General features: G+C 40.3%; 1 protein-coding gene across 2 annotated transcripts in view; it reads right to left on the bottom strand.

Moving 5' to 3' along the window:
* Positions 1 to 25,374, bottom strand: part of GRIA3 (glutamate ionotropic receptor AMPA type subunit 3) — a 303,894-nt gene that overhangs the window by 111,332 nt on the left and 167,188 nt on the right. For both annotated transcript variants that reach the window (XM_040999897.1, XM_040999898.1), the window contains exon 6: positions 4,581 to 4,634. In XM_040999897.1, the coding sequence (XP_040855831.1) occupies positions 4,581 to 4,634 (54 nt within the window). The remainder of the gene's footprint in view (positions 1 to 4,580; positions 4,635 to 25,374) is intronic.

Consider the following 25,374-nt stretch of genomic DNA (forward strand, 5'->3'; position numbering starts at 1 on the left):
GTCTTACTTTCGTTGCTAGTCTACTTCAGCCTTATTCCTTTACAGTGACCTTTGTAAAATCACAGAATTAGTTGGATGGGCTTCTTTTACAAATATACATTTAATGTCAAGTCAAAACGCATGAGTTTAAAAAGTTTTGCTATACACTACCTGAATCCATCTCATGTACAAGTAGCACATGCTTGGAAACAGTGATCTGATCCAACTCTATGAAATGAATCCATTTCATAGATTGAAAACTAAGTTCAATGAGGTTTGCTTTGCCATAAGCTAGTTTGATGAACCTTTGGAATTCAAACCTAATCCCCAGTTCCCAGTCTAATGCTTTGTTTCATCACCCCATACTGTCTCCATCACCTATTCTCGATCTTCAGTCTAGGATTCTTGATATAATCATTAATGCTATGATTATTGACAGTTTAGAATGCTATGAAAAATAGCATTCCTGGGACCACAACGTTAAGGATCCTAATCTAGACCTTTCCAAGGGAAACACAGACTGCTTGGCTAACGCATCCCATACAGTGGCACTTCATGAATTTCATGGGCAATAGAATTAAAACATAAGTTTATTATGATGCAAAAATACTTGCAATCTGTGCATATTTGCCATAGTATATATTTTTTGTGGCTGCTTTAAAGAACCCCTGTATGAATGAGTTTTAAATTGTTTATATGCTAATAAATTTATGTCTTAATTCTATTTTCTGTGAACTTATTGTGGCACCCTGGAATATGCTGAATTTTTTTTTCTGGGACTACAGTAGAGAAACAACATACCTAGAATCTTGGAAGAGAAAGAAAAGATTATGGAAAACTTTCTTAAAAAGTAAGGCATCACTAACTGATTGAGAATTTACAAGAGACTTTGTCTATTGGGATGTTCACTTCTGGCCTGACCAGATCACACCTCTAGCCTTTATACCTGTGAGAGTCTTGTTTCTTCCAGGAATTGCAACAAGTTACAATGTTTCCAACAGCTTGTTGTCCTCCCTAAGATGTACTCAACTGACCTGTGACAGGCCTTTGTTGAAGTATCCATGGACTAGCCAAATAGTCTCACTTGAGGATTCTTCCTAGAGAAGGTCTATGTAGAAGTTCTTAGAAGCCTTTGCCAGATGATGATTCCAGGAAGCTTAGTTGGGAAATCTGAGCATTCTTAAGTTTGTATTTGTAGAGAAAGCAGTGATGCTGTGATGTTGTAATATCCAAACTTCAAGTAGACCAGTAAGGTTTTTACTGTGTTTGTGTATACCCACGTGCAGCTTTCACCTAGCTAGCTCATCTTGACAGGAAAACACCTTCTTAGCACCACTCCTCCCTTTATCATCCAAATGACTTCTATACAGTTTTCCATTAGTCTTTGTGTTTGAGGTGTTTGGGCTATTTTTATTTGCTTGAAAAATCTGGAATTCATGGTAGAGATAATCTGTCTCATTAATAGCTTCAAAGATGAACGGTATTTCTTATCTGTATTGCCAAATGCAATTTAATATCGAGTACAGGGACTTATGGAAACACATGGCTGAGTTCAATGAGAAGAAAGTCACTAGAGAAAGAAGAGGGTGGCAGCTCAAGGCGTGATAAATGAGTCCATGTTAAAAGTACTCAGACTGATATGATACAATACATTACTTGCTTTTGGGAGAAACAGATTTCAATTAGACTAGGTATCCCCTGCCCCAAGCTTTCATAATTCTGTTTTTTTTTTGAGGCACAAAAATAACTTCCATTTATTGTCTCATTATTTCTTTGGGTCTAGGGTCCAGGCACAATGTAATGAAGTCTAGAAGCCAGGACTGGATCCCCGTTCAGACACTCCACCAGGAAAGGAGTCGTTGGCTTGCTGGCAGTCCTGTGTGCAAGGATTCATGATCCTGAATTGCATATTAGGATTCAGTTGATAATTCTTTCCCCTAGCTTTTTCCTGGTACCTGTCAGAGTTCTATCACACAGCTTTCTATTTCTGTCATGTCTGGAACTCATGGTTGAAACAAATGTTTATCTGAAGGATCATCAGTAGGAATAGGATGCATCGGTTGAAGTTGTAGACCAGTAAGGTCCTTAGAGTGATCTGCTCATCCTAGACCAACTGTGATGGCTAGGGCTTAGCTCTTTCCTTAGGACAGAAGTTGCATGGCGGGGAGTCGAATGAGTCAATGGCCTCTAGTTTCTGGTGCCTTCAGGATCTGTTTCAGCAATCTCTGCACTGGCAGGCTTGGTTGTACTTCCTTTAAGTTATACCACAGTTTAAAACTCTTCCTATCAAACCTCCTTCTTCCCCCTTCACCCTTTGGTATGAAACCAACATCATTGTCTGAAGCTCTTCCTGCACATTTGCATCTCTTCCTTTTGTATTTCAAAAGTATTATACCCAAGAAAGGTCTTGAACTTCTGATAGTCTTAGTTTCTATTTCTAAAGGACTCATTTTACATATGAATGAATTCCCCCATGTACAGTAGGGAAACTGAAAGGCACAGAGGTTTAATGACTTATCCAAGATTTCATAACTGATTAGTTGAAAAGTCTATATGATGATTCAGACTTTCTGACTCCCCCCAATTCAATATCCCTGCACAACGACAATCACATACACAAACACATTTTTCTCTATCTCTGTATCCTTTATACTATCGAGTAGTTGAACAAAATAGCATTTTCATTTCTTTTTTCTTTGCTTTTAATTTAAATATTTACTTATTCGAAAAGCAAAGGAAATATAAATAAATATATCTATAAAATATAATAATGTATAAATAAATATATGTGTATGTGTATGCATCTTATATGTGTATAATATATGTGTATGTGTGTATCTATGCATATACATATATGTATATATATATAAAAGAGAGAGAGGCACCCCCATCAGCTGATTCATGCCCCTAATACCCAAAACAGCGCCTGGTTGAAGTTGAAGCCAGATGCCAGGGACTCAATCCAGGTTTTCCCAAAGTGGATGGCAGAAATCCAGTTACCTGAGCTATGACTGTGATCTCCCAGGGTCAGCATTAGCAGGAAGCTGAGTCTGATGGAGCGCCAAGTATGAAACCCAGGCATTTTGATATGGGTACAAGTGTATCGGCTACTAAGCCAAATGTCAATGCATAAAGTCTCATTTTACTTTAGTTAAATTGCTGCTTTAGCCCTGTATGAAATAATGACATCTGTCGTTTTGATTTTGATACACTAGTTTTATATTTTACTAACACATATTCAAATACATATCCATTAAATTAAAAGTCTGTGTCTGGTAGAGGAGAAGGAAAGAGGAGATGAAGGAAGTGGGGAGAGGGAAGAAGGAGAGAAGGATATTTATTAGTGAGGAAGAAATGAAAAAAATCAGTAACTGTGCCTGGTACCTTGTTGTGACATTTATATTTTCAGCCAAGCCCCAGACTAAACTCCATTGAGAAAAAAAAAAAAAGACAAAATCTTCTTATTTTAATCATTTATCTAAAAAGCAAATTGAATATATTCAAATTAAGAATTTTTTCTTCCTGAAAAGTCGATTTGAATATCCCCCAAATGAACCAAAGGGCTCCAGTTTGAGGCAAGATGCCTACCACAACTCAAAGTAGTAGCTCTAATTTGCAGCTTACACGGCGTCTGTGCATGCTTCCTAGGGAAGAAGTTTAAGTAACGTTTTGTTTCTCATCTACAAAGAAATATCCATTATTAAAATAAGATCTTTTCTTTGATTTAAGAGACCTGAGAATATAATTACAATAATCTTTCACCTTTGTTGCTGTTCTTTTGGTTTAAGAGCTTTATAATGATCATGAGTCTGTTGTGCTAATGAAACAAAATTAGGGTTAGAACTCATGTTTTGTATTAATTGAATAGATCCCTGGTATTATTGTGATAATTTAACATTTCTCTTTCATTCTATAGAGACAGTGTTATTAAAATCTCTGCCAGACAGCTACTACTAATTTAGAAGCCATTTTGTCATTCCTAAACAAAAATTTTCCTTACAGGGAAAGAAAAAACATAACATCAACCCTTAACAAAACACCAGCATCTACAATGTCACACGTTTTAAAAGGTATGGTAAGTTTGAAGGTAACGATTCAGGCCGTGATATTTGTAAATGGAAATGTGGCTATACACTTCTGATGGGATCACTTACGATACCACACTGAAATTTTCTCTGGCATCTAGAATTGGTGGTGATCATCTCAAAACAAACAAATAAACAAGCAACTGAACAAACAAAACCACCCAGTTCCGGTAGTAAGGCATATACTCTTGGATTAATAGCGAAAGAATTAGTTTTTTGTGTCATCTGTTCGTGGTTTACATTTCACTCATAATTAAAATGTGATTTATCTTATAAATGCAAACAAATCTAAGAATAATAGTATGTCAAAAATTATCTTTAAATGAGAAAATGCAGCTCTGCAGATAAAACAAAGATATTGTTGAACGCTGTTGCATTCAGGTTTTGGCATTTACTTAATTCATTTTTACAGGCCGCTAGGGAACACATTAGGTACTTCCTATATTTCCTTTTTGGATGGCTACCAATGGTGCAAACTCAATAAGAGGATGTTGCCCAGGGATACTTTGTTCTTACCAGGTTCGCAAGCATGTAGTGATAACCTCTTGAATGTTTTCCCAGGATCACAACCTGCAGAAATAACAAATCAGAAATAATACTCATTCAGGATGGGCATTTTCAACTGTACAACTGATTCAATGGCTGGAACACGCTTCTAAACGAGAAACAAAGTGTTAGGTTTTTAAATACAGTAAAATCAGTTAATTGCACCAAATTCCTTGTTTGATGCATTTGACTTTCAGCTAGATGAAACAGTAGGATTTGCTAATACTCAAGTTAAAATGTCAAAACAAGGGGAGGGGGAATCCTCTAAACTTCCAGGTCAGTAGCATCATTGTCACTTAAAACAGATGCCGAAAGCAATGAAGCTGATGACCCTCCACCCGTGAACTGGATTTCTGTACTTAGCTGTTGAGATGGAAAATGAGCTGAACTTTGCATACAGATGAGAAAATAGAATGTTCGGTACATTTTTGTAGTTATCTGGAATGCTTAGGGAATAGAACACTCAAAGAATGGGGTTAATGGGATTTGCAGGTTAACTTAGGTTGCTTTCACTTGTTGAAAACATTTCTAAAACTCTTTCATTCCATTTTGTACTTTAATGTGAAAGACCTGTGATTATCTGCACATCTTTTGGTGCCGATCACCCTGCCTTGGGGCAGCTGTGGAGGGTGTCCCCCTCAGGGGACATTTGACAGTGCCTGGTGTCATTTATGTTTGCTGGGACTGGGAGGTTTTCACAGCTAACGGCAGGGAGGCCAGGTCTGCTCTGAGCTGTCCTGTGAGACTGGACAGCTGCTGCAGCCAGGTGCCATCTTACTGACAAGGGCAGTGGGGGTTGCGTTTGGGAAGCCCTTTCTTCTTACCGGAGTTTGTATGAGGAAACTGTTCATACTAAGCCTTATCCTTATATGTGACAAACTAAGTTTTATTATTTTTAAACATTTTATTTTTAAAAAAGGTTTTAGTATTTTTTTATTTGAGATGTAGAGTTACAGAGAGGGAGGAAGGGAGGCGGGGAGGGAGAGAGAGAGAGAGATAGCTCTTCCATTGTTGGTTCATTCCCTAAATGGCTACAAAGGCCAGAGCTGAGCTGATCCAAAGCCCGGAGCAAGGAGATTCTTTTAGGTCTCCGTGATGGGTGCGGGTCTCAAGGCCTTGGGCCATTATCTGCTGCTTTCCTAGGTAATAAGGAGGGAGCTGGATGAGAAATGGAATAGCTGGAGGAGAAATGGATGAGAATGGGACTAGAATCAATGCTCATGCGGGATGTCAGTGCCAAAGGCAGAAGGTTAGCCACAATGCCGCCCCTATTTTTAAACTTCTCAACTTTTATTTAGGGAGGAGGGAGAGAGGGGACTCCAATCAGGTCTCCTACATGGCTATCAGGGGGGTACAATAGCTTGGGCCATCTTAGCTGCTTTCCCAGTGTATTAGCAGGGGACTGGATCAAAAGTGGAGCAGCCAGGACTTGGACCACTGTATTGATATGGGATGCTGACATTGTCAGTGATGATCCAACATGCTGCACCACAACACTGGCCCCGATTTGGATTATCTTAATATGTGTATGTGAGTTAAATATTTTACAGTCAAATGTATTGGTTTCAAGTTGGGAGGTTTTGCCTAAATATCCAATGTAAGTTTATTTCCTTGTTGAAAAGTGCAGCAAAAGTTCTGGCTAATGGAGGATCTCCTAATTCTTTGTGCACTATTTCCCATACAGTACTCTCCTTTTGCCTTATTCCCACAAGCCCTGTACCAAAAATCCAAAAAAGGAAAAGACCAAGAGCAAAGCATGACATGTTCTGCAGTGAGACGTCACCTAGCTCCCGGCAGTAGGGTCATAGCTTCCCCCACAGATGACAGAGTTCAAAATAATTAAAATCACTCTCTTTAAGTACTGACACTTTGAGCATTTCTGATGAAATCTTGCCCTAAAATGCAGTAGGCATAGCCTTGTGTTTTTTTTCAACAGAAATTACCAAACACAGTAAACCATAGCTGGATGACTCAGGCATTCACAATGAGTATCTGTGATTATGCTATGTGGTACCACACTCTATTTTTTTCCTCTCCCTTCTTTAAGTCAATCTGTCACTTTCTCTGTCCCTTAATGTACCTCTTTCTAATATCACATCCTGCCTCTGCACACACCCCTTCTTGTTTGCAGCTTTTAATTTACTGTGAACTGCAAAACTAAGATTGTGAAGAACTGTTATGTGAAGGAATTAAGAAGGCATTGGAAGCAAGGGTGAGGAATTAATCATGGATTTCAATACAGCGGCTTTGTGATACCCAAATGTTCCCATCTTTAGAGAACTTTCCTGTGGCCTCCAGTTGAAGGATGCTTGGGGAGGGTGATGTTGTGAAGTATGATTTGCGCAAACCATCTGTGCATGAACGAAAAACAGGTATGGCAACAGCTTCAAGCCTTTCCGAAACTGAAAAACTGTCTTAACGAATGACCCCTTTCAACGTTTCTACACCATTAAGCCCATAGCACTTCTCAAACACTTTGATGGCCGTGACACAGTCTGATCCTGCTGAGACAGGCCAGATTACAGGCACGGAAACAAAGGCGCAAGGCATGTTGAGTGATATGCCCGCAATCGCACAGTGAGTGGGGAGGGTGGGCTCCTCAGTTCTCCTTTGGTTCTCTGCTCTCAACACTGAGGTTTTGTCTTATTGCCTCTCAGCTCCCCTCTGCTCGCAAAGACTCTAAAGCTCTGCCTCTGGTGTGTGAGAGAGCTACTGTGTTTCCTTTCAGCTTCTTTCCTTATTTCTAAGTTCTTGTCAGATGTCCTTGGGAATAGCACTCATTTTTCTGGCGGAACTCAAAGCCCTCTGATTTTTATTATGTTGAGGGTTGTCAGGGAATTAAAAATTCAACAAATGTATGGTCCCAACTTGCCACCGGTAGTTGACAAATGTCCCCAGTAAGGATGTTTCTCACAAGCAGACACTGAAGAATACATCCCAGAAGATACCTAACAGCTCATTTTATGTCATGGCAATGTGAGAAATCACCTCCTCAAGACATTCATTAACCTTTCATTTCCTCTATAAATAATCAGTCAGGAATGTGGCTCATAGTTTAAAGTAATGGAAAATAAATGTCTCATTCTCATCTCTCTCTCTCTCTCTCTCTCCTTTCTTTCTCTCTCTTCCCGTCTCTCCCTCCCTCCCCCACATTCCAATTCGAAATTGCTCCAGGGCCTGCCCTGCCTCTACAGTATTGAGCCATACAGTTCCACCTTGGTACGCCTCAAACCTTGTCTCTTCCTGAAGACTTCCTGGTCTGTCTCTGGTTTTGGGTATTCTTTCTTCCTCTTCTCCAAGAACTTAAACAGGTGTTGACACTCATCACTTAACATGTAGAGATGTTCTTCAGCTTAGGATAGTGCACATCTCAACAAACCCATCAGATACTAAAAATATTTAAATGCATCTGATACATTGAATCTCACAAACATTGTGGGTTAGCCCAGCCTACCTTAAACATCATGAGGACACAGGAATGGCCGCAGCACTTAAGAGAGCAATTTTAGTTATCTTGAAAACTTTTGTGAGGTTGCTAGGACTTTCCTGGTGAACCTGCTAAGATAGGCGAGGCCTCACTGGCAAAAGTGTCACATTTTGGTATTTCCTTTTTTTTTTTCTTTTTTTTGAAATTTTGGTACAAGGGCTGTGGAAATTGAGGGTGCTCAGAGTTTTGTACACAAAAGAATTACATAGTTAATGGGAGTAGTTCCTGTTCAATTAGCCCTGAAGCTTTATTCTTTCCATCTGTTATAGATGAATGAGGTATAAATTGTACCCTCAGCTATTTAATGAGTCTGGTAACCAAGAGAATATTCAACTTTGCTTTTACAGTAATTATAATAGCTCTTCCTGAATTAGTTTCAGAACTTTAAACATAAAGGCTGTTTTTACGCTTGACTGTGAAATTTAAGAAAGAAATAGCAAGTTCCCCAACCCATGTTTGATATTCACTTTGCCTGTGCAGGGTTTTTTTGGAGAGAATGGATGGACTTATACAATGGGAGAGATGATAAATGAAATAAAGGGGAAATCTGTGAAATGTAGATAAAGAAACAAGGCACTCGTGTCATTCACTAGAGCTTAAACAGCACGTAGCAGAAGAAAGAGCTCTTGCGTATTAATGTACTGAGAAATGTATAGAGTACCAAATTATTTGTGAAGTCAGTGAATCATTATCTACCCATTTTGGGAGACGTCCTCATTCCTACCCACTCACCCACTTATTGGTGCCATTAGAGGCTGGGAAATCACTGGTTAAAAATGATGTATACAGTATTCTGTTCATTTTTATACAAAGCCTTTTCTTTTTCAATTTAATGTTTAATCTAGACACTTCTGTAATTTTAGAAGTTTGAAATAAAATTGCTCCACAAGACTACTTGAGAGAGGCCCACAGATCCATTGGGAGGCAAAAGCATCTGTTTTTCTATGCTCACATTTTAGAAAAAAAAATATGTGTGGAGCAGTGTGTATGTTTTTTCTCCCCTTAGATCCATCTGGTATGCAGATTAGGTTATTTGCAGACCTAAGTAGCTCCCTGTTTGGAATTTCAACATCAGTGCCAAAAAAGGATCTATGTATAAAGATTGATCTTGCTTTGGGTACAGACCATTCCTTGATGTTCACCTTAATCTGTTTTTCTTTGATTTAGGGTGGCTGGAAGGAAAGTGTGAGTGTATGCGGTTTCTGGTTTTAATTTACCAGTTTTTTTTTTCTCATCGATTATATGAATGTTTTCTCTGTAAGAAAAAGCTATTAGATTCCACTTTTTATGTTTGTTGAAAAAAGACATTTCTAGCCCTATTCTCTTTCCTGGTCTTGTTTTTTTTTTTTTTTTTAAAAGTTCCCATTGCCCAAGGCACCCCATCTCATTTTGGCTATGTGGCAAGTGTAATGAATGGTATGCTGTGGAAATCAGCTTCAGAACATGTCATACCTCCCAGAAGAAATCTTGGCTATGATAAGATGTGTTCATCTTTGTGAATGAAGACTCCAAGCTATTAAATTACTTGAGTCTCAATAAATACATATAAGAAGTCAATTCTCTTTGAATTATTTTCTAATAATCCCAGTCTGCACACACATGCTTCTCTGTAACTTTGTGGCCACATTTCACACTGCCATCATGTGACTTAAGTAAATGGGCTGGATTAGTGAAGCAGAGAAAAGACAATCACCCATACTAAAGCCAGTTCAATGGCAGTGGGGATGGGGATGGTATTGATGGACAAAGAAAGCCTGGAGGTTTTTGGAAAGTAGGGGTATGGAGATAAAACCATGGGCTCTCATTGATGCTTGTGCTGTCTGCATGGAAGCTTAGGCAGAGAGAAAGCAGTTGAATAATGCATTAAATACAATGCTAGGATGGGAGGATTAGAGGGCAAGGATTTTATCAAAGAACATGTTCTCAGGAAGTTTCGTTCCCCATTACTCTCAATTTTTTTTAATATTGCAGTCATTATGACTGCAAGGAGTATGTGGCAGATTTAAGGCTAAATACTAGCAAAGGCAAAGAACTCATACAAATAAGAGGCAATGGATGACTCTAAGTAAGTTAAAGGAACAACAGATTATTCCTGACCAAGATTATTATTTGGGGGATAAGAGACCATTTAAATGCATTCTGACCTTTGTAAGAATATTTCCTTGTCTTAGCTCTAAACCAGCAGTTTTTAAACTTCATTTCTTAAGAAAACTTCCTTAGGGATTTGTATTTTGTCTTTATAACATAGTACTACTGTTTATTTAATACTTTTCCTTTACAGCTACTCACTTGTTTGTCTAAATTTAACTGTATCCTAAGTGATAATGACCACAAAACCATATATAAGAAAATAAATGCAACTTATGAAAATATATCCATTCAGGCAGGTGCTGCTGCAGGTCCTCTCATGTGCCACCAGCAGTGCTGGTTGCATCTTCATCAAAGAGAAAACAGATTATGTTTCCTTATCCTGATTAATAACAGGCTGATTTACTTTAGTTGTGGTTCAAATCTTAAGTATTCCCATCAAATTCTTTTTTAAGACTTATTTTATTTTTATTTGAAAGGGAGATTTATAGAGAAAAAGAAGACACACACACACACACACACACACACACACAGAAAGAGAACTTCCATCTGCTGATTCTCTCCCACAATGGCCACAATGTCCAGAGATGAGCCTATCTGAAGCTAGGAACCAGGAGACTCCCCTGTATCTCCCATCTGGGTGCAGTGGTCCAAGGACTTATGCCATACTCTGAAGCTTTCCCTGGCTAAAAGTAGGAAGCTGGATGGGAAATGGAGCATCTGAAACTGAAAATTGACACACATATGGGATGCTGGTGCATCCAGGTGGTGAATTAGCCTTTTGAGTCACCATGTCAGTCCCAAGTATTCCTATCAACTTCTAAAAATCCTTGGGCATTGTAAAGGAGCAAAATGATGGGAAATTTGTAGGAGGTAATAAATGATACCTGAGGTTGGGTATGAATGATGAATGATGAATCTAGAGGCTCACAAAAAAAAAAAAACATTCTGAAGCAATTTTATATATGCTGACTTACCCAGGAAGCACCGCAGCTTTGGTTAGCTACAGTGCATAGTCATGGGGCCAGTAATAGACACTTTGAACACTTGGACCTTTCCAGCAGCTAGCTTCCTGCAGAATAATGCTATATACAGGATAATGCATTTTAAACACCATGCCTTTTCTTGGAGTACTTCATCTAGAGGACCTTTCTAAGCACCTTATTTGTATTTGGAATGTACGTATATTTATTTATTTTCGTAGAGTGGGTTGGAGTGATCAATTCATACTCAATTTTTATACATATTTTTATTTTGAATTTTTGAATTTTGTGATGCAATTTCTTATAGACTGGGATATCCCCCCCCCAAACTCCCACCCCCCGACAGATAGTCCAGCAAAAGGAAATCAGTTTTTCTTCAACATGTATGCATATATGACATGTGTGGAGTCTCTATATTTTGTATAGATTATCCCCCTTTGCGATAGAGTTCTTTTAGTGTGCTAAAATGATTTATTTATTTAATTTGTTGAAAGGGAGACAGACATGAGTCTCTCATCCACAATCAACTGACCAGAACAGCTGGACTGGGTCAGGGTGGATCTGGGAGCTGGGAAGTAATTTCAGATGTTTCTAAGGGGTGACATGGTCCTAATTAGTTGAGTCATCATCTGCTGTCTCCCAGAGTGTATGTGAGCACTCTTAAGAGTGGAGCTGGGGGCCCGGCGCAGTGGTGCAGTGGTTAAGGTCCTCACCTTACACGCCCGGGATTCCATATGGGTGCTGGTTCTATCCCAGCAGCCCCGCTTCCCATCCAGCTCCCTGTCTGTGGACTGGGAAAGCAGTCGAGGATGCCCCAAAGCTTTGGGACCCTGCACCTGCGTGGGATACCCGGAAGAAGTTCCTGGATCCTGGCTTTGGATCAGCTGAGCACTGGCTGTTGCGCTCACTTGGGGAGTGAATCATCGGACGGAAGATCTTCCTTTCTGTCTCTCCTCTCTGTATATCCACCTTTCCAATTAAAAAAAAAAAAAAAAGAGTGGAGCTGGGAGCATGGCATGGTGGCCTAGCGGCTAAAGTCCTTGCCTTGCATGTGCCGAGATCCCATATGGGCACCGATTCTAATCCCGGTGGCTCCGTTTCCAATCCAGCTTCTTGTTTGTGGCCTGGGAAAGCAGTCGAGGGTGGCCCAAAGCCTTGGGATGCTGCACCCACGTGGGACACCTAGAAGCTCCAGGCACCTGGCTCCTGGCTTCAAATCGGCGCAGCTCAGGCTGTTGCGCTCACTTAAGGAGTGAATCATCTAATGGAAGATCTTCCTCTCTGTCTCTCCTCTCTCTATATATATATCTGACTTGGCAATAAAAATAAATAAATCTTAAAAAAAGAAGAGTGGAGCTGGGCCTTGAACTTGTGTGGCGCCATGTGGGATGTAGACATCCTGAGCGGTATCTTAACTACTGTACCAAATGCTCTTTTCTAGATGATGCATATGCTCTTGTATAAATTTTACCACAGACTACTTCTATATTAACACAACTTCTTTTGTAATGTTTGTAACTTCATTCTAAATATCAAATTGTATCTTTGTTTTCTTTGCTGACTTTGCAAAAATGGTTTTCTGTGAAAGGTTTGTAATTATGATACACATGGGAGGGCTAATCAAAAATACACTGGAAGGACTTGGCTAGATGCTAAGTAGCAGGTGTAGGAGGGCCAGCAATACTTGGATTTGCAGAGTTGTTACTCCAATAGGAGCTGTTTCCAGCCACAACCACTTGAGACTGAGCAGAAGACAAGGTTTGCATCATCGGCCCAGGAGTCCTACTCCGTATGTTTGGCTGATGAATAGAACAAACCACTCTAGCAGTACACCTGGATTGACACCTGACTGTTTAAATGGATTTCTTTCCCATTACTTCATAGATGGTCCATCATTCTGCATCTGGGACTTTAATACTCTTATCCTAACACTGAATGCTTCTATTTTGTACCCAACAATAGCACTAATAAGTAAATGGCAAGATTTGAATCTAGAATCATCTGACATCAAGATTCATAGTAAAGATACATTTCCTTTAATACTCATTTAAAATTTTAAGGATGACGGAGATCATCTCTATCAAGAGTTTAACTGTCATAGAATACATTTTCTCCTCTTTCTTCTTTTCCTCTTCTCTTTTTTAATGCCCAAACATGTTTTTTTCCCATTAAAATTGTCAGAGTATTTAATTCTTAGCAATGTGTTTCACAAAGATTTAAAATGAAAAATACAATATTTACAGCAAAACATACATACACATTTCTTTTCAAAATTTTAGCTTCCACATAAGGGAGACTGTGCAGTATTTGTTTTTCTGTGTCTGACTTATTTCATGCCACAGGATCTCCTCCAGGTTCAACCATTTAAATGACAATGGTAGAAATTAATTCTTTCAAAAAGCTAAATACTACATTGTGTATGTGAAGATATGAATATAAATATCTATTTTACATATATACTTATATATTTTCTTTACCCATTCTTTTGATGATGGGCACACTAGTTTATTTCATATTTTGGCGGTTGTGAATAATGCTGCTGTAAAGATTGGAGCGAGTGTTACGTAGTGGGTAAAGCTGCTGCCTGTGATGCTGGTATTCTGTATGGTCATCACTTCAAGTCTTGGTTCCACCATTTTCAATACAGCTCCCTGTTAATGGCATGGGAAAAGCAGCAGAAGGTAGCCCAAGTGTTTGGGCCCCTGCCATCCAGGTGGGAGACCTGGATGAAGCTCCTGGATCCTGGCTTAGCTGCTGGCCAGGATTGGTCATTGCAGCCATCTGAGACATGAACCAATGGATGAAAGATCTCATCTGCTTCTCTCTCCCCTCCTCTCCCCTCTCCTCTCCCCTCCCCTCCCTTCTCCTCTCTTTCCCTCCTCTCCTCCCCTCTTGTCCCCTCTCTTCTCCTCTTCTCCTTTCCTCTCCCCCCTTTAATTCTGACTTTCAAATAAATAAAAAAATAAGTCTTTAAAAACAGTAAGTTAAAAAACCCATGATGATATGGGCATATACCTGAAAGACACGTGAATGTGTTTTCTAGTTATGTAAGCTTGTCTCCAGCATTTACTACTTTAACTGTGATATTAAAAATTATTTATTTATTTGAAAGGCAGAGCTAGAATATCTTCCATTTGCAGGTTCACCACCTAAATGGCCACAACAGTGGGGACGGTGCCAGGATAAAGCCAGGAACCTTCCAGGTTTCCCACATAGGTTCAGGAACCTAAGCACTTGAGCCAAGCTCTGCCGCTTTCCCAGGAGCATTAGCATTGAGTGGGGTTGTAAGTGGAGCAGCAGGGACTTGAACTGGGACTCTTATGAGATGCTGACATTGCAGATGACTTAACTTATCGTACCACAATGCTGGCTCCTATAAGATTTTTTTTTTTTTTGACTTCTGGAGGAGGTAAGTGACCATGTTTATATTTTCAAGTAAAAATGAATCTCAGAAACTCAATGTGCTTTTTGGGCCTTTGGTTTTAGGGATAATTGCCTACTTGGCAGGTTTCTCCCTCTTCTGGGAGCCATGTCATTTAAGTAGATTTTGGTTTGTAAATGGATGACAAATGACAGAGGTTTTGTTCATGGGAGGTAAAACAAAATTCTCTTAATTCACCAATGCTTGCTTAGTCCTTTCTCTCTTGCTGTTTGGCTCTGGTACTACCTTTCCCACTCTACCTGCTCATGCCCTTTTGAGATCGTGTGGATACACAAACGTTTCAAGCATTTTAGGCTGAATTAGACTTCCAGCACAAGGGCAGGGGGTGGGGTGGGCTCCATTCACCATTCAGACATCTATGAGCAGTTCTTAAACCATTGACAGCTTGAAATCAGCCATGGTGGGAACACTGGTACGCCAGAAATCGGTCAGTACTGCAAATCAAGGCTTTGGTTTTTCTTTGTCTAAGAGTTAGTTTTCCAACATACTGCTGGTCTCAGGAGGCTGATGGATTGACATCTCAGAGCTACCTCTGTACACCACATTTGATGCTTCTTTTCATGAACCTTTGTTGAATGTCTGCTCTGTGCCATGTTGGGCCTAGACCCTGGGGCAGCAGAGGTCAACAAAATCCTGTCCTTAGCCTGGAGGATCTCACCCTCCAGTGAGAAAGATAGTCAAGCTAACAGACAATTACAGTGCAGTCCATGAAGTGTGAGAACAGAAACATGAGCAAGATATAACTGGAGGGAGAGAATGATTAACTCATAAACCTGCTAAACATCGAAAGTTTCCAACCTAAGCTCAAATCAATGTTTTTCCTGAGGCTTTTATAAGTAGGAACCTGACAAACAGGAAATTTAAATAGAATGCTGTTTTTGAAAATGAAGAGAGATGCATTTCACAGGGCTATTTCTCTGGATTTGAGAAGAGCCTTGCTGTTTTACAGTGCTAACAACACTAGAGAGAGATTTTTCTCTAGAGCAACTGAAAGCATTAAGTATGTTGGCATCCAGGGCTAACTCCAAGAAACTGTCGCTGGTATGATTTGTGGGAGAAGCTAAGCATGAAGGGGTGTATATGCTGAGACAGTAAATGCAACGGTGTCTCCTAGAGGCAGTGCATCCCAGCTCTGCCAGTTCTCACCTGCAGGACCTTAGGCAAATCGCTTATCCTCTCAGCCTCTATTTTCCATGTGTGAAGTTGAAAACGAGAGGCAGCAGAGTGGGGAAGACTGTAGGCTACACACTGTCTGCCTGGGTTTGTACTTTGCTTTGTGACTTTGCTCATGAGCTTGCATTTGTAGGGGTGTCAAAACCCTATCCATCAGCTGAGTCTCCCTTAGTAGATACTTCATAGAATTGCAAGTGAAGAATACACGAAATAATGTATCTGTAGTTCTTAACACAGAGCCCAATGAACACCTCATATTGTGTCCTGTCTTCCTTATTTTTTATTGCATTGTCCTCCTTTAACTTAACTCTACTGAAATCACACCCATCCTTCACATATAGCCTTCTTCCTGAGGCCTTTCTTGATTTCAGGCCCTCTAACCCAAAAGCTGGAGTAGAGGTTTCCTCCTGCTATGGGGTAGAGAATGTGCATGGGCCCAGTACTTAGGTCAGATGTGTTTTGGGGCTTACTGGTTAGGATATCATTAGGTTACAGGTGGAGGCGAAGTACTAAGGTTTATGTAGGACGTTTGAGTAGGATAAACCAATGGCAAAGTAGCTGATTCTTCTGTCTTCCCTCCAAAATTGGTTAGAATTGTGAGTTCAACCACATGCAGTAGCTATGGTTTGGGAAGGGTGTGTGTGTGTGTGTGTGTAAGGCTCTATGCCCAGGCATGACCTAAATAGGCATATGAAGTCATCAAAGTGTTTCTGCTTCAGGGGAGGTTGTGGGTAGGGGCAGGTAGCGAGGGAGGTGAAAGCAGGAATCTCACGGTGTTAGTAGGATGGATCTATCCTCTGCACTGTGGAACATTGCCTAGGGGTCCAGGGCTGCCCCACTCTGACGGTCACAACCTGACCTTGGGCTTCTGAACACTTTATTTGAAAAGAAAGTAGCTATTCCAGGCCTCCTTCCTAGAATCCACAGGGGCCTTGGGGTAAGGAGAACACTATGGATTAGAAACTATGTTCCCTGCAGGCCCAGACTGCACGAATGCCTTAGAATAGTATTTCTTGAAGTGGCTCACCTGGGAAATCTATGGCCATTTCAAGCATCTGACCTCCTCTCCAGAGTCGTATCCGCAGGTCTGGGTGAGGGCCAGGGGGTCTGCATTCTACCATTTCCTCCTAGGTGATTGTGCTCCTCACTGAAATCTAAGAACCACTTCTCTGATACTGAATGCACCCTGAAACCAAAGCAGGGCTCTGAATGACAGGAAGGGAGACTGGGTGTTCTGGGTGCTCACTGAGTGTATGAGATGTTTCCGTGGGACTCCCTGAGCAGGCAGGGGCAGCATGAAGGCAGTCCATCAGCCTGCCAAGGAAAGGGCCAGAGGATGAAGTGCTGAAAGACTTTTGTTTTAAAATAGGACTCCCTCAGAGTCAGAAGTTGTGACAAAGATCTGCGAGCTTGCAGTGTAATTGGAGGAAATTCCAGGAAAGAACTGGTAGGGGAGAGGGCAATGAGAGGCCCATGAGTGAGCAGATGAGTTCTGGCGCCCTCTGGGGGTGGTGCGCAACACCCCCAAGCGGAAGGGCCAGGAAACTGGGGTCTTTGACTTTCAATTCCCAGTCACCATTGGCTGATGGCTGCTATCAGAGGTATCATTTCCTTTTGAAAGTTTCTGACTTGTTTCACTCTCAGGATGAGGTCAAGTCTTTGGAAAACAGCATATGCTAGTGATTGAGGGCTGTCAGCAGGCAGGGGAAAAGCTAATTTCAAAGGGATATGTATGGGCAATACACCAACAACCTCTGCTATCTTGCAGTAACCCTTACATCACACACACACATGTGTGTATATAATATGATATATAATATATGCTATATATATTATATACCAAGTTTACACACTGTTGTGATATACATCACTGCAATTGATTAACCACACCAAACCATAAAGTGCATAGTAAAGCATAGCTGATGAGAGCGGCCCTTGCGAGTTGTTCTCTCTAGCTGAGGTGATGCTGGGCAAAACAGATTGCTTTCCTGCGCCTCTATTTTCAAATCTATATAATACGGACTGTTGTGGTACCTTTAAGGTCATTTTACTTTAAGGTTATTTGAGATTTTACAACAGTAAATGCCTTTACAATGCCTATGCTGGTTTCCTTGCTTCCAGCCCTAGCTCTTTACTCATCTTGCATAGTGCTCAATGGAGGTTTTGAACATGGAGGGTTTGAAGGATAGCGCACCCTAGAGAAAAGTCCCGATAGCGGATGAAATAGAAAGTGGTGCCACAAAAAATAGTATGCAGCTTGACAAAGCGTACTGAAGGGATCAACACAGAATAGGTTCAGGTGTGGAGGAGAGGATTGTTGAAGGTTTGCTTCTGGAAAGGAAAGAGAGAATATCTTGAGACCAGGTTCTGAATGATGGGGTGCAGGGAAGAATACTGATGGTGAGAAAGAGATTTTCCAGGTGAGACTGTGCTGGGTAAAGTTCTGATAATGGGACTTGGCAGATCACATAAACATTGATTGAGTGTGTATGGTACACAAGGCACTCTGTTAAATGAGTTTCACTTACTTTGTCTCATTGAAGCCTCATTAAAACCTGTGAAGGTAGGCACTGTTATTTTATCTTCCAGGTTAGGAAACTGAGGCCCAGAGAAGTGCAATGATATGCTTTAGGCCTCCCAAGCAGATAGTGATGGAACCTCCGGTTGAAATCCTGTTTGTGCGCCTCAAAGCCCATTCACTAATTGTTGGTAGTGATGATTATGGTGATGATTCATGATAAGAGCTGTATGGTTGTAGGAGGGTCAGCTCCCACCACAGACGTCCTTGACAAAGACTAACCACCTACTGTTATTATGTAGTATTACTCAAGTGGGGAGCAATTGTGACCTGAATCTTTGGAAATCTTCCTTTTGTTGCTGGGCATCCTGGGAACCTCCCTTTGGCTTCCTCTAATTATTTCGCAAAGATTTGTGCTTCGTTCATATGATCGCAACTCCAATTTTCCATCCACTATCAGCCTGTGACATAAGTTGTCATTGTTTAATCACAAGCTGCACTTGTGATGAATGTTGGATAATCAGAACAAAAGCATAGGAAAAATAATTAGAAGGAACCGAAGGGAAGTGGCTCACAGCCTTGAACAAGGGACTGTGAAGGTTTCTAGGATTCAGTCCCTGAAGCTCTGACAATGTATTTTGATCCTTGTCTGAATGCAAATGAACAACTCCATTAAATCATAGGCAGCTTGTCACAGTGCAGGTTATTTAGCTAGTTAATTAAAAGTCTGAGTGAGCTGGTTGCCTCTCTGCAGTGGACTCCAAAGATAACCAAACTTGTGTTCTGATCAGGCAAGTTAATTTAAAATAAGTGACCTCAATTGGGTAATGGCTTGCAAGTTCAAATTCAAGAATCGCTATAATTAGTCCCACATGGATCTTAATTGTTATTTCAGGAAACAGAGAAGAGGGGGAAGAGAAATGCCTAAGCCCAGAGTTATTAGCCATACCTTTCAGAATCAGGGGGACTGCTTGAGACATGGCATAGTTAATTTTGGGCAACAAGGGTTTCATTGCAACCTTTCCACATGCAACCTTTTAGATGTAATCATGAAATGGGTCTAGTTCTTTAGGAAATAAGGAATAGAATCTGGCCCTTCTAAGCATGAGGTATTAGTTGAGTTGTTTAACACTCTGACATCTGTTTCTCGTCTGTGGGATGGAAAAATAAAAGCTACTATTATTGGTCCTATCTACCTTAGAGAATAGATGGAAGTGCCGCATGAAGAAGCTTTGAAAAAATATCAAAAGCACTACAGGACAGTAGATGCTTTAATTCAGCAAGGTTAATAATCAAAGATTTTTGATTTAAGGATATAAGGCTACTTTAGGTGTGGCCTTTATTTTTATCCCCTTAAACCTTGTCATAAGCCAGATTCCTTCGCAAAAGGGGACAAGATTGCAGAGGCACTATGTTAAGCACCCACAGAGCTGAAAATGAGTTTGGCTTTGTGGGCTTTGGGAGTAAGTCAAAGAACACAGGCATTTTTGCATTTTTTTTTTTGATTTACAAAATTAGATTCTTCTCTTTTCATGTGAATATAAATCTTCTACTTGAAAATATGTTCTGGCACAGCACTGGGGTACCGTGAGGTGAGAGGAAATCACGGTGAGGGCAGGATGGCTTTAGCTCCACGTTCTTTGTTTTGTTCACGTGGATGCTTGGGCTTCCCTTCAGTGTTCTGATACATTCTAATTGCCCATATCTTCTTAAACCCTGGGAGCTCACATAATAAGATTTTGTACAATAGTAAAAATTAAATAAATGAAAAAAATCATAACCAATGAAAAACCTTGGCAGATTAAGAATTTGGCCATTTGGGGGATGCACAAAATGAATGCATTTGAAACTACCTTTCTTTCTTGATTGCATTTTTTTAAGTGGAATTGTATTCTTATGCCCATTTGAGTCCCCCTTAATGGAATATAAGCATCTGAACAGAGATTTACAATCTATGCCTACTGACAGTAATCACAACTGTTTATCCCTCATCCCTAACCAAAACTCGTTAAAGCGGTTTGCTTCTTTTAAATCAGAATCTGCAGTTTGCCTTGCTACATGAGCCTAGTAAATAATGGGAGTTGAATCACTCAGAATGCTGGTGTTACCTTAGGGCTGTACCTTTGCTGAAAAGAGCTTGAGGTCAAAACAAATAAATCAACGAACAAAAGGTCCTGGCTCCACATTACCCATCATCTCTTTAAAACCCTGATTCATGGCAGGGAGCATCGGAGCACACAGCTTTGCTAGAATTTTGCAAAGATTTAAGTTGTACTCTGAGTTGCTATCCTCACCATTCTCTCTACAGAGTTGCTATTGTACACGGTGAATAAAAGCTACAATGAACACTGTATACATGACTAGGGATTTGTTGGCAGATGATAAACGTCAGAGATTTTTTTTAAATATAAAAGAATCAAAACACTTACTTAATTTGACAACTATTTATTGAGTACATACTATGTTCCAAGCCATTTTAGATGCTGAGCATATAGAAGTGAACCACAGAAGGTCTGGCCATCACGAAGCCCGTATTCTAATTCATTTGTCAGCGCTAGTTCCTTCCTGTGAATTCCTAAGTGGTCTGTGCCTTTCAGTTTTCTTCTCAGCTTGCTAATGATTAACCATGCTGGGTATGTGGCCCTTCATCTCGATTAGGCTGTATATCATTAGGGCTGGGGCTCCAGTTTCATACTTCTGAGTGGCTACCTATGGATGATGATAAAGGAAAGGACTCCAGGAAGAGGAAAGGAAAGTGCTATTGTTTTTAAATGTTTTGTTTTTGGTATAGCATGGTGCCATTAAATACTGGTTCACCCCTCAAATGCATATAACAGCTGGAACCCCAAATATCTGGGAACTCAACTCGAGTCTCCCATGTGGGTGGCAGGGATCCAATTCCGTGAGCTCTCATGTGTTGTGTCCCAGGTTTCACATCAGCAGGAAGTTGGAACTGGGAGCACCACCAGGACCTCAAAGAAGGCAGTACAAGACAGAATACAGACATCCCTAGTGGCACCTTAACTGCTGTGCTGAGTGCTGCCCTCCAAGTTTATTAATCAGTACTGTTTATTAGCATTCACCATGAAAAGTATGTGCAGATTGGCATACCTTGGCAAATATAAGTTTATGCCTCCTTTCTTCAGACTAAGTGACATTTGATGAGTGTTTAAAGACTTAGTCTCTTATGAGGAGAAAGCGCTGTGTGATCTCTGAGTTGGCTAAGATGTTTTTCCTTCATCTATATTCCTCCCTGTCACTCTTCTAACTCAACCAGGACAATGGGTTTACTTAGCTGGTTTTGTACTAAAGCATGGCCTCCTGAAGGGCTGGGCCATGCCCTGTTTTCTACTTTCTCCTTACGCTCACTACTCATTCATTCATATTCATTCTTACTACTCGTTCGACAGACGACAGACGGAGGCAGCATGAGTAGGAATGGCGTCTTGCTTTCAAGGAGAGCCTGAAACCATCTCTCTACATTTCAGCAGATCTCCTACAAAAGCCTGCCTGTAATAGCCTTCCCTTTTCTTTTATGGTACAGTTAGGAAGACAAAGCCATTCACTTGTTTTTCTTGCTTTAGATATTCTTACTCATGTAGATTCTTATGATGGGGACACTTGAGTAATGTATCATTTTCACTTTCCCTAGAGAACTGAGTCTGAGCTGGTCCTGTTTATGCAGAGTCTCTGTTAGTTATGTTGGGTGCTTTTTTAAGTGATGAAAATAAAAACAGAACTATCCCTGCAAATGATCCCAATATTCCTCTAGAGTACAATAAAGGAAAACGTCATCTGTATCTGACAACTTTTCACTTAAGCTTTCAGCAAAGCAAATAAGGTAGACCTTGTGAAAACAGTGTGCTGCGCGAATAGCTTTCTCTATATTGGTAGACACCATATCTTTTTGTATTGACTCACAAACTCTCTAATGCCTGAACCATCATTAACATTACTCTTTCTCTTTAAGGCTATAATTTGATGGCATGAGATTGTCTTAACTGAACTCTTGACCTGAGTTAAAGAATAAGAGTTGTAGGTCACAGGGCGTTAAGGACTCAGTGATTTAAAAAAAGAATGGGTAAAAATTCATATGTATTGTCTTTTGGGGCATCCAAGATCACTGGCTCTACTTTAGCAAGCAGGGTGGTGTCGTGGAAGCTACAGCTGCCAGAGTCACTGGGGAAGCACTGTTGGGGAGTTTTCTGAAGCAAGAGCCATCCTTCTACTTAGTTAAATAATGCATATTCTGGGCCTTATCCTGAACAAATCAGATGTGAGAATAACCATACCGAACTCTCACTTGCTGGGGAGGAGACAAGAACAATGTTAGTTCTCCCCATAAAGGAGAATGCCTGAGACTTCAAAGATGTGTAAGATGACACCTGTTATTCATGGGGCACATGCAGAAGAACTAATTGCTCTGTACGGAAATGCAATTTCCTGCCACTTCCTGCAACTCTTTTGGAGTGATCTGAAGGTGGTTGCTATAGACACCTAATGGTGAACAGATTTAGGCCACAGTATAAAGGATTGTGCTGCGCTTGAGTGATTGAGATTGAAATGATGTTTATGTGTGTAAATGTAAGATATCTCTTTTCTTCATGCCTCTGAGGAAAGTTCACCAAAGTCTGTCAAGCCACAATTGATTTTATATTGGCCAGGGAAGAGGGAGGAGGAGTGATTTATTGAGTAGGAGATTCTCAAGATAAGCACAAGCAGAAGTTTGAAATAGGTTAAAAGAAGTGTAAGGTACTCTCAGAGCTACTGAAGATGGCAACAAAGGCAAGGCACTTAAGAGTGGCCAGTAAGAAGCTTTCTGTAGTACCCTCTTGGATTGCATTGCATCAGTGTCCTTGGATTCTCAACTCCTTAACCCAAAATGCAGTGTTACTGAGGTCGCACTCTGTTCTTTTATTTCTTATGTTTACCTCTACAGGTATGTACAGTAAGTCTTCAGATGGCACAATCTCCAGGTTCTGATAAGGGAATCAATTCATACAGTTACTGTTTTTCTGTATTTTCATTACTAAGATCAGCAAGTACATTTTCTGACAATGCTGAGCCACATCCTTCGCACCACTGTCCTCAATAATAATCCAGTTAAATCTAGAGCTAGGGTTACTGCTCTTGAGGCAACTAAAGGCATGAAAAACAGTTTAAAGTCAAACCACTTAAATTTGGAAACACTACTTTTTTTTCTGACCCATTAATCCCATTATGTTAGGGAAGACTTGTTGGGCCTATAAAGTATAATCAAAAGACTTACTGCTGTCTTGGTAATACAAATCTACACCTTTATAATGACCACAGGAAAGTAGCATCATACTTGTAGAGACAGGAGGGAGAGTTTCTAATATCCTGGGAGCATGGCCTAAGTACTTTCATGGGGCCGATGAGGGTGCTTCACTGAGCACTTCTAGAACTCTCTAAGGTTTCATTTCTTTCTCTTGATTTCTGCCTCAGATTCCAGCCAGAGCTTACTTTTTGAGTTCTCAGGCTCAGTGACCACAGGTGCCTTTCCTCATGCATTTTCATCCCTTTAAGAAATTATGTGCAGTGATTCAATTACACCTTGTACTCATAGCCTTGCCCCTTTGAGGGTCTTAGGATACCTTAGAGAAATTGTCTGATTCATATTGTCATTCTAGTCAGGTGGAGGAAGATTTTAATATTTTATGGGTGGAGTCATGAAGATGAGAAAAAATGAGGTGCGTATACAAGTTGATCCAATGATCTTGAGCCAGATTTCTAGCTTGGTCTAGCACTTTTATTCTTCCACAAAATACTTGGTCAGTTACTACTCTTTTTCAGAGTAGGGTGATAATAGCACAGGTATCTTTAGGAGACTACTTCATATCTATCTGTCTGTCTATCAGTTTTTAAAGGATTGAGGTAGAATTGAGTTATCGGGCTACTAATTTCTTCCATTTTACCTTCACCTTTAGTGACATGACACTGTCATCATTGTCTCTAAGCCCTGCCCCTGCCCTATGGAATGGTACTCCTCACGTGTCAGTTTACTATAGCCTTAATGTAGAGACTGTGGGCTCCTGTCAAATCTGGATTGCAGAAAACTGTTCTAACAAGGATGAGATTCACTTGACTAGAAGGACTGGGTTGGATGGCTGGTAACAGTATTATCAAAGTGGTACAGAGTTGTTACACATAATCAATTTCATGACAGCCTAGAACTCTACATGGCCAAATCAGTGGTCTTTGTATTTTACTGTTGGAAAGAACATGGTTGTACATCTTAATTTAGTTTATTTGCTACTGCTGTTATTTTGCATTTGCTTGGTACCTCTCTGTAGGGGCATTTAGGTTATTTTAAGCATAAAGGTCCTGGGGAACTGAAATAAACACTAGATTTTGTGGTGCTGGTGTAAAATAGAGATCTTACAACTCTCATGAAATGGTTACAGCATCTGTTAAAATCTAGGACAGGACTCATGTAATCATGCAGCTGTGTGACAACCGAATTGCAACATTTGTATTGCTCTTAATTGGGAAAATTTTCCAATACAGCTGGATGATGATTTTTAAAAATTCATTAATGTTCACAAGCTGGTAATTCTAACACCTAGGACACTGTCAGCCTCTCCGTGCTCACAGAGGCTTAACCGGGGCGCTCACAGCATAAGCTGCAAAAGTAGGACGTATCAGGGTGCTTTCCTTCCATGCTAAATGAAAACATTCATTGCCTGTGGAGGAATAAAACAGCTGTAGCCGTACGTGGTTACTGTTTTATTTCTATACTGTTTTAGAGAATAGATCTGAGATCTCACTTGTTGTAAGTGATGGGAGTTAACTCAAAGGGGATCTTTGAATCAGTTTTATACTTCCCTTTGAATTGGTTTGGATTTGTATAATTTTAGAATAAGGTACCAGCTTTAATCCTGAAATACTGGTGCTAATGAGTAGAACAAATGGTCTTGATTAAATATTTTTCCCTGTAATCTACTGTATATCGCTCTGTGCAAAGGGCAGCTCAGCAGCAGTGTAATAGTGCTTGCAGATATGAGGAGTGACTTAGGATAGGCTTGTGATGAACAAACAAATCTCAGTTAATC

This window comes from Ochotona curzoniae, unplaced genomic scaffold (assembly GCF_017591425.1).
Source record: "Ochotona curzoniae isolate NIBS_2020 unplaced genomic scaffold, NIBS_Ocur_1.0 scaffold_1852, whole genome shotgun sequence".
In the NCBI taxonomy this organism is placed as follows: domain Eukaryota; kingdom Metazoa; phylum Chordata; class Mammalia; order Lagomorpha; family Ochotonidae; genus Ochotona; species Ochotona curzoniae.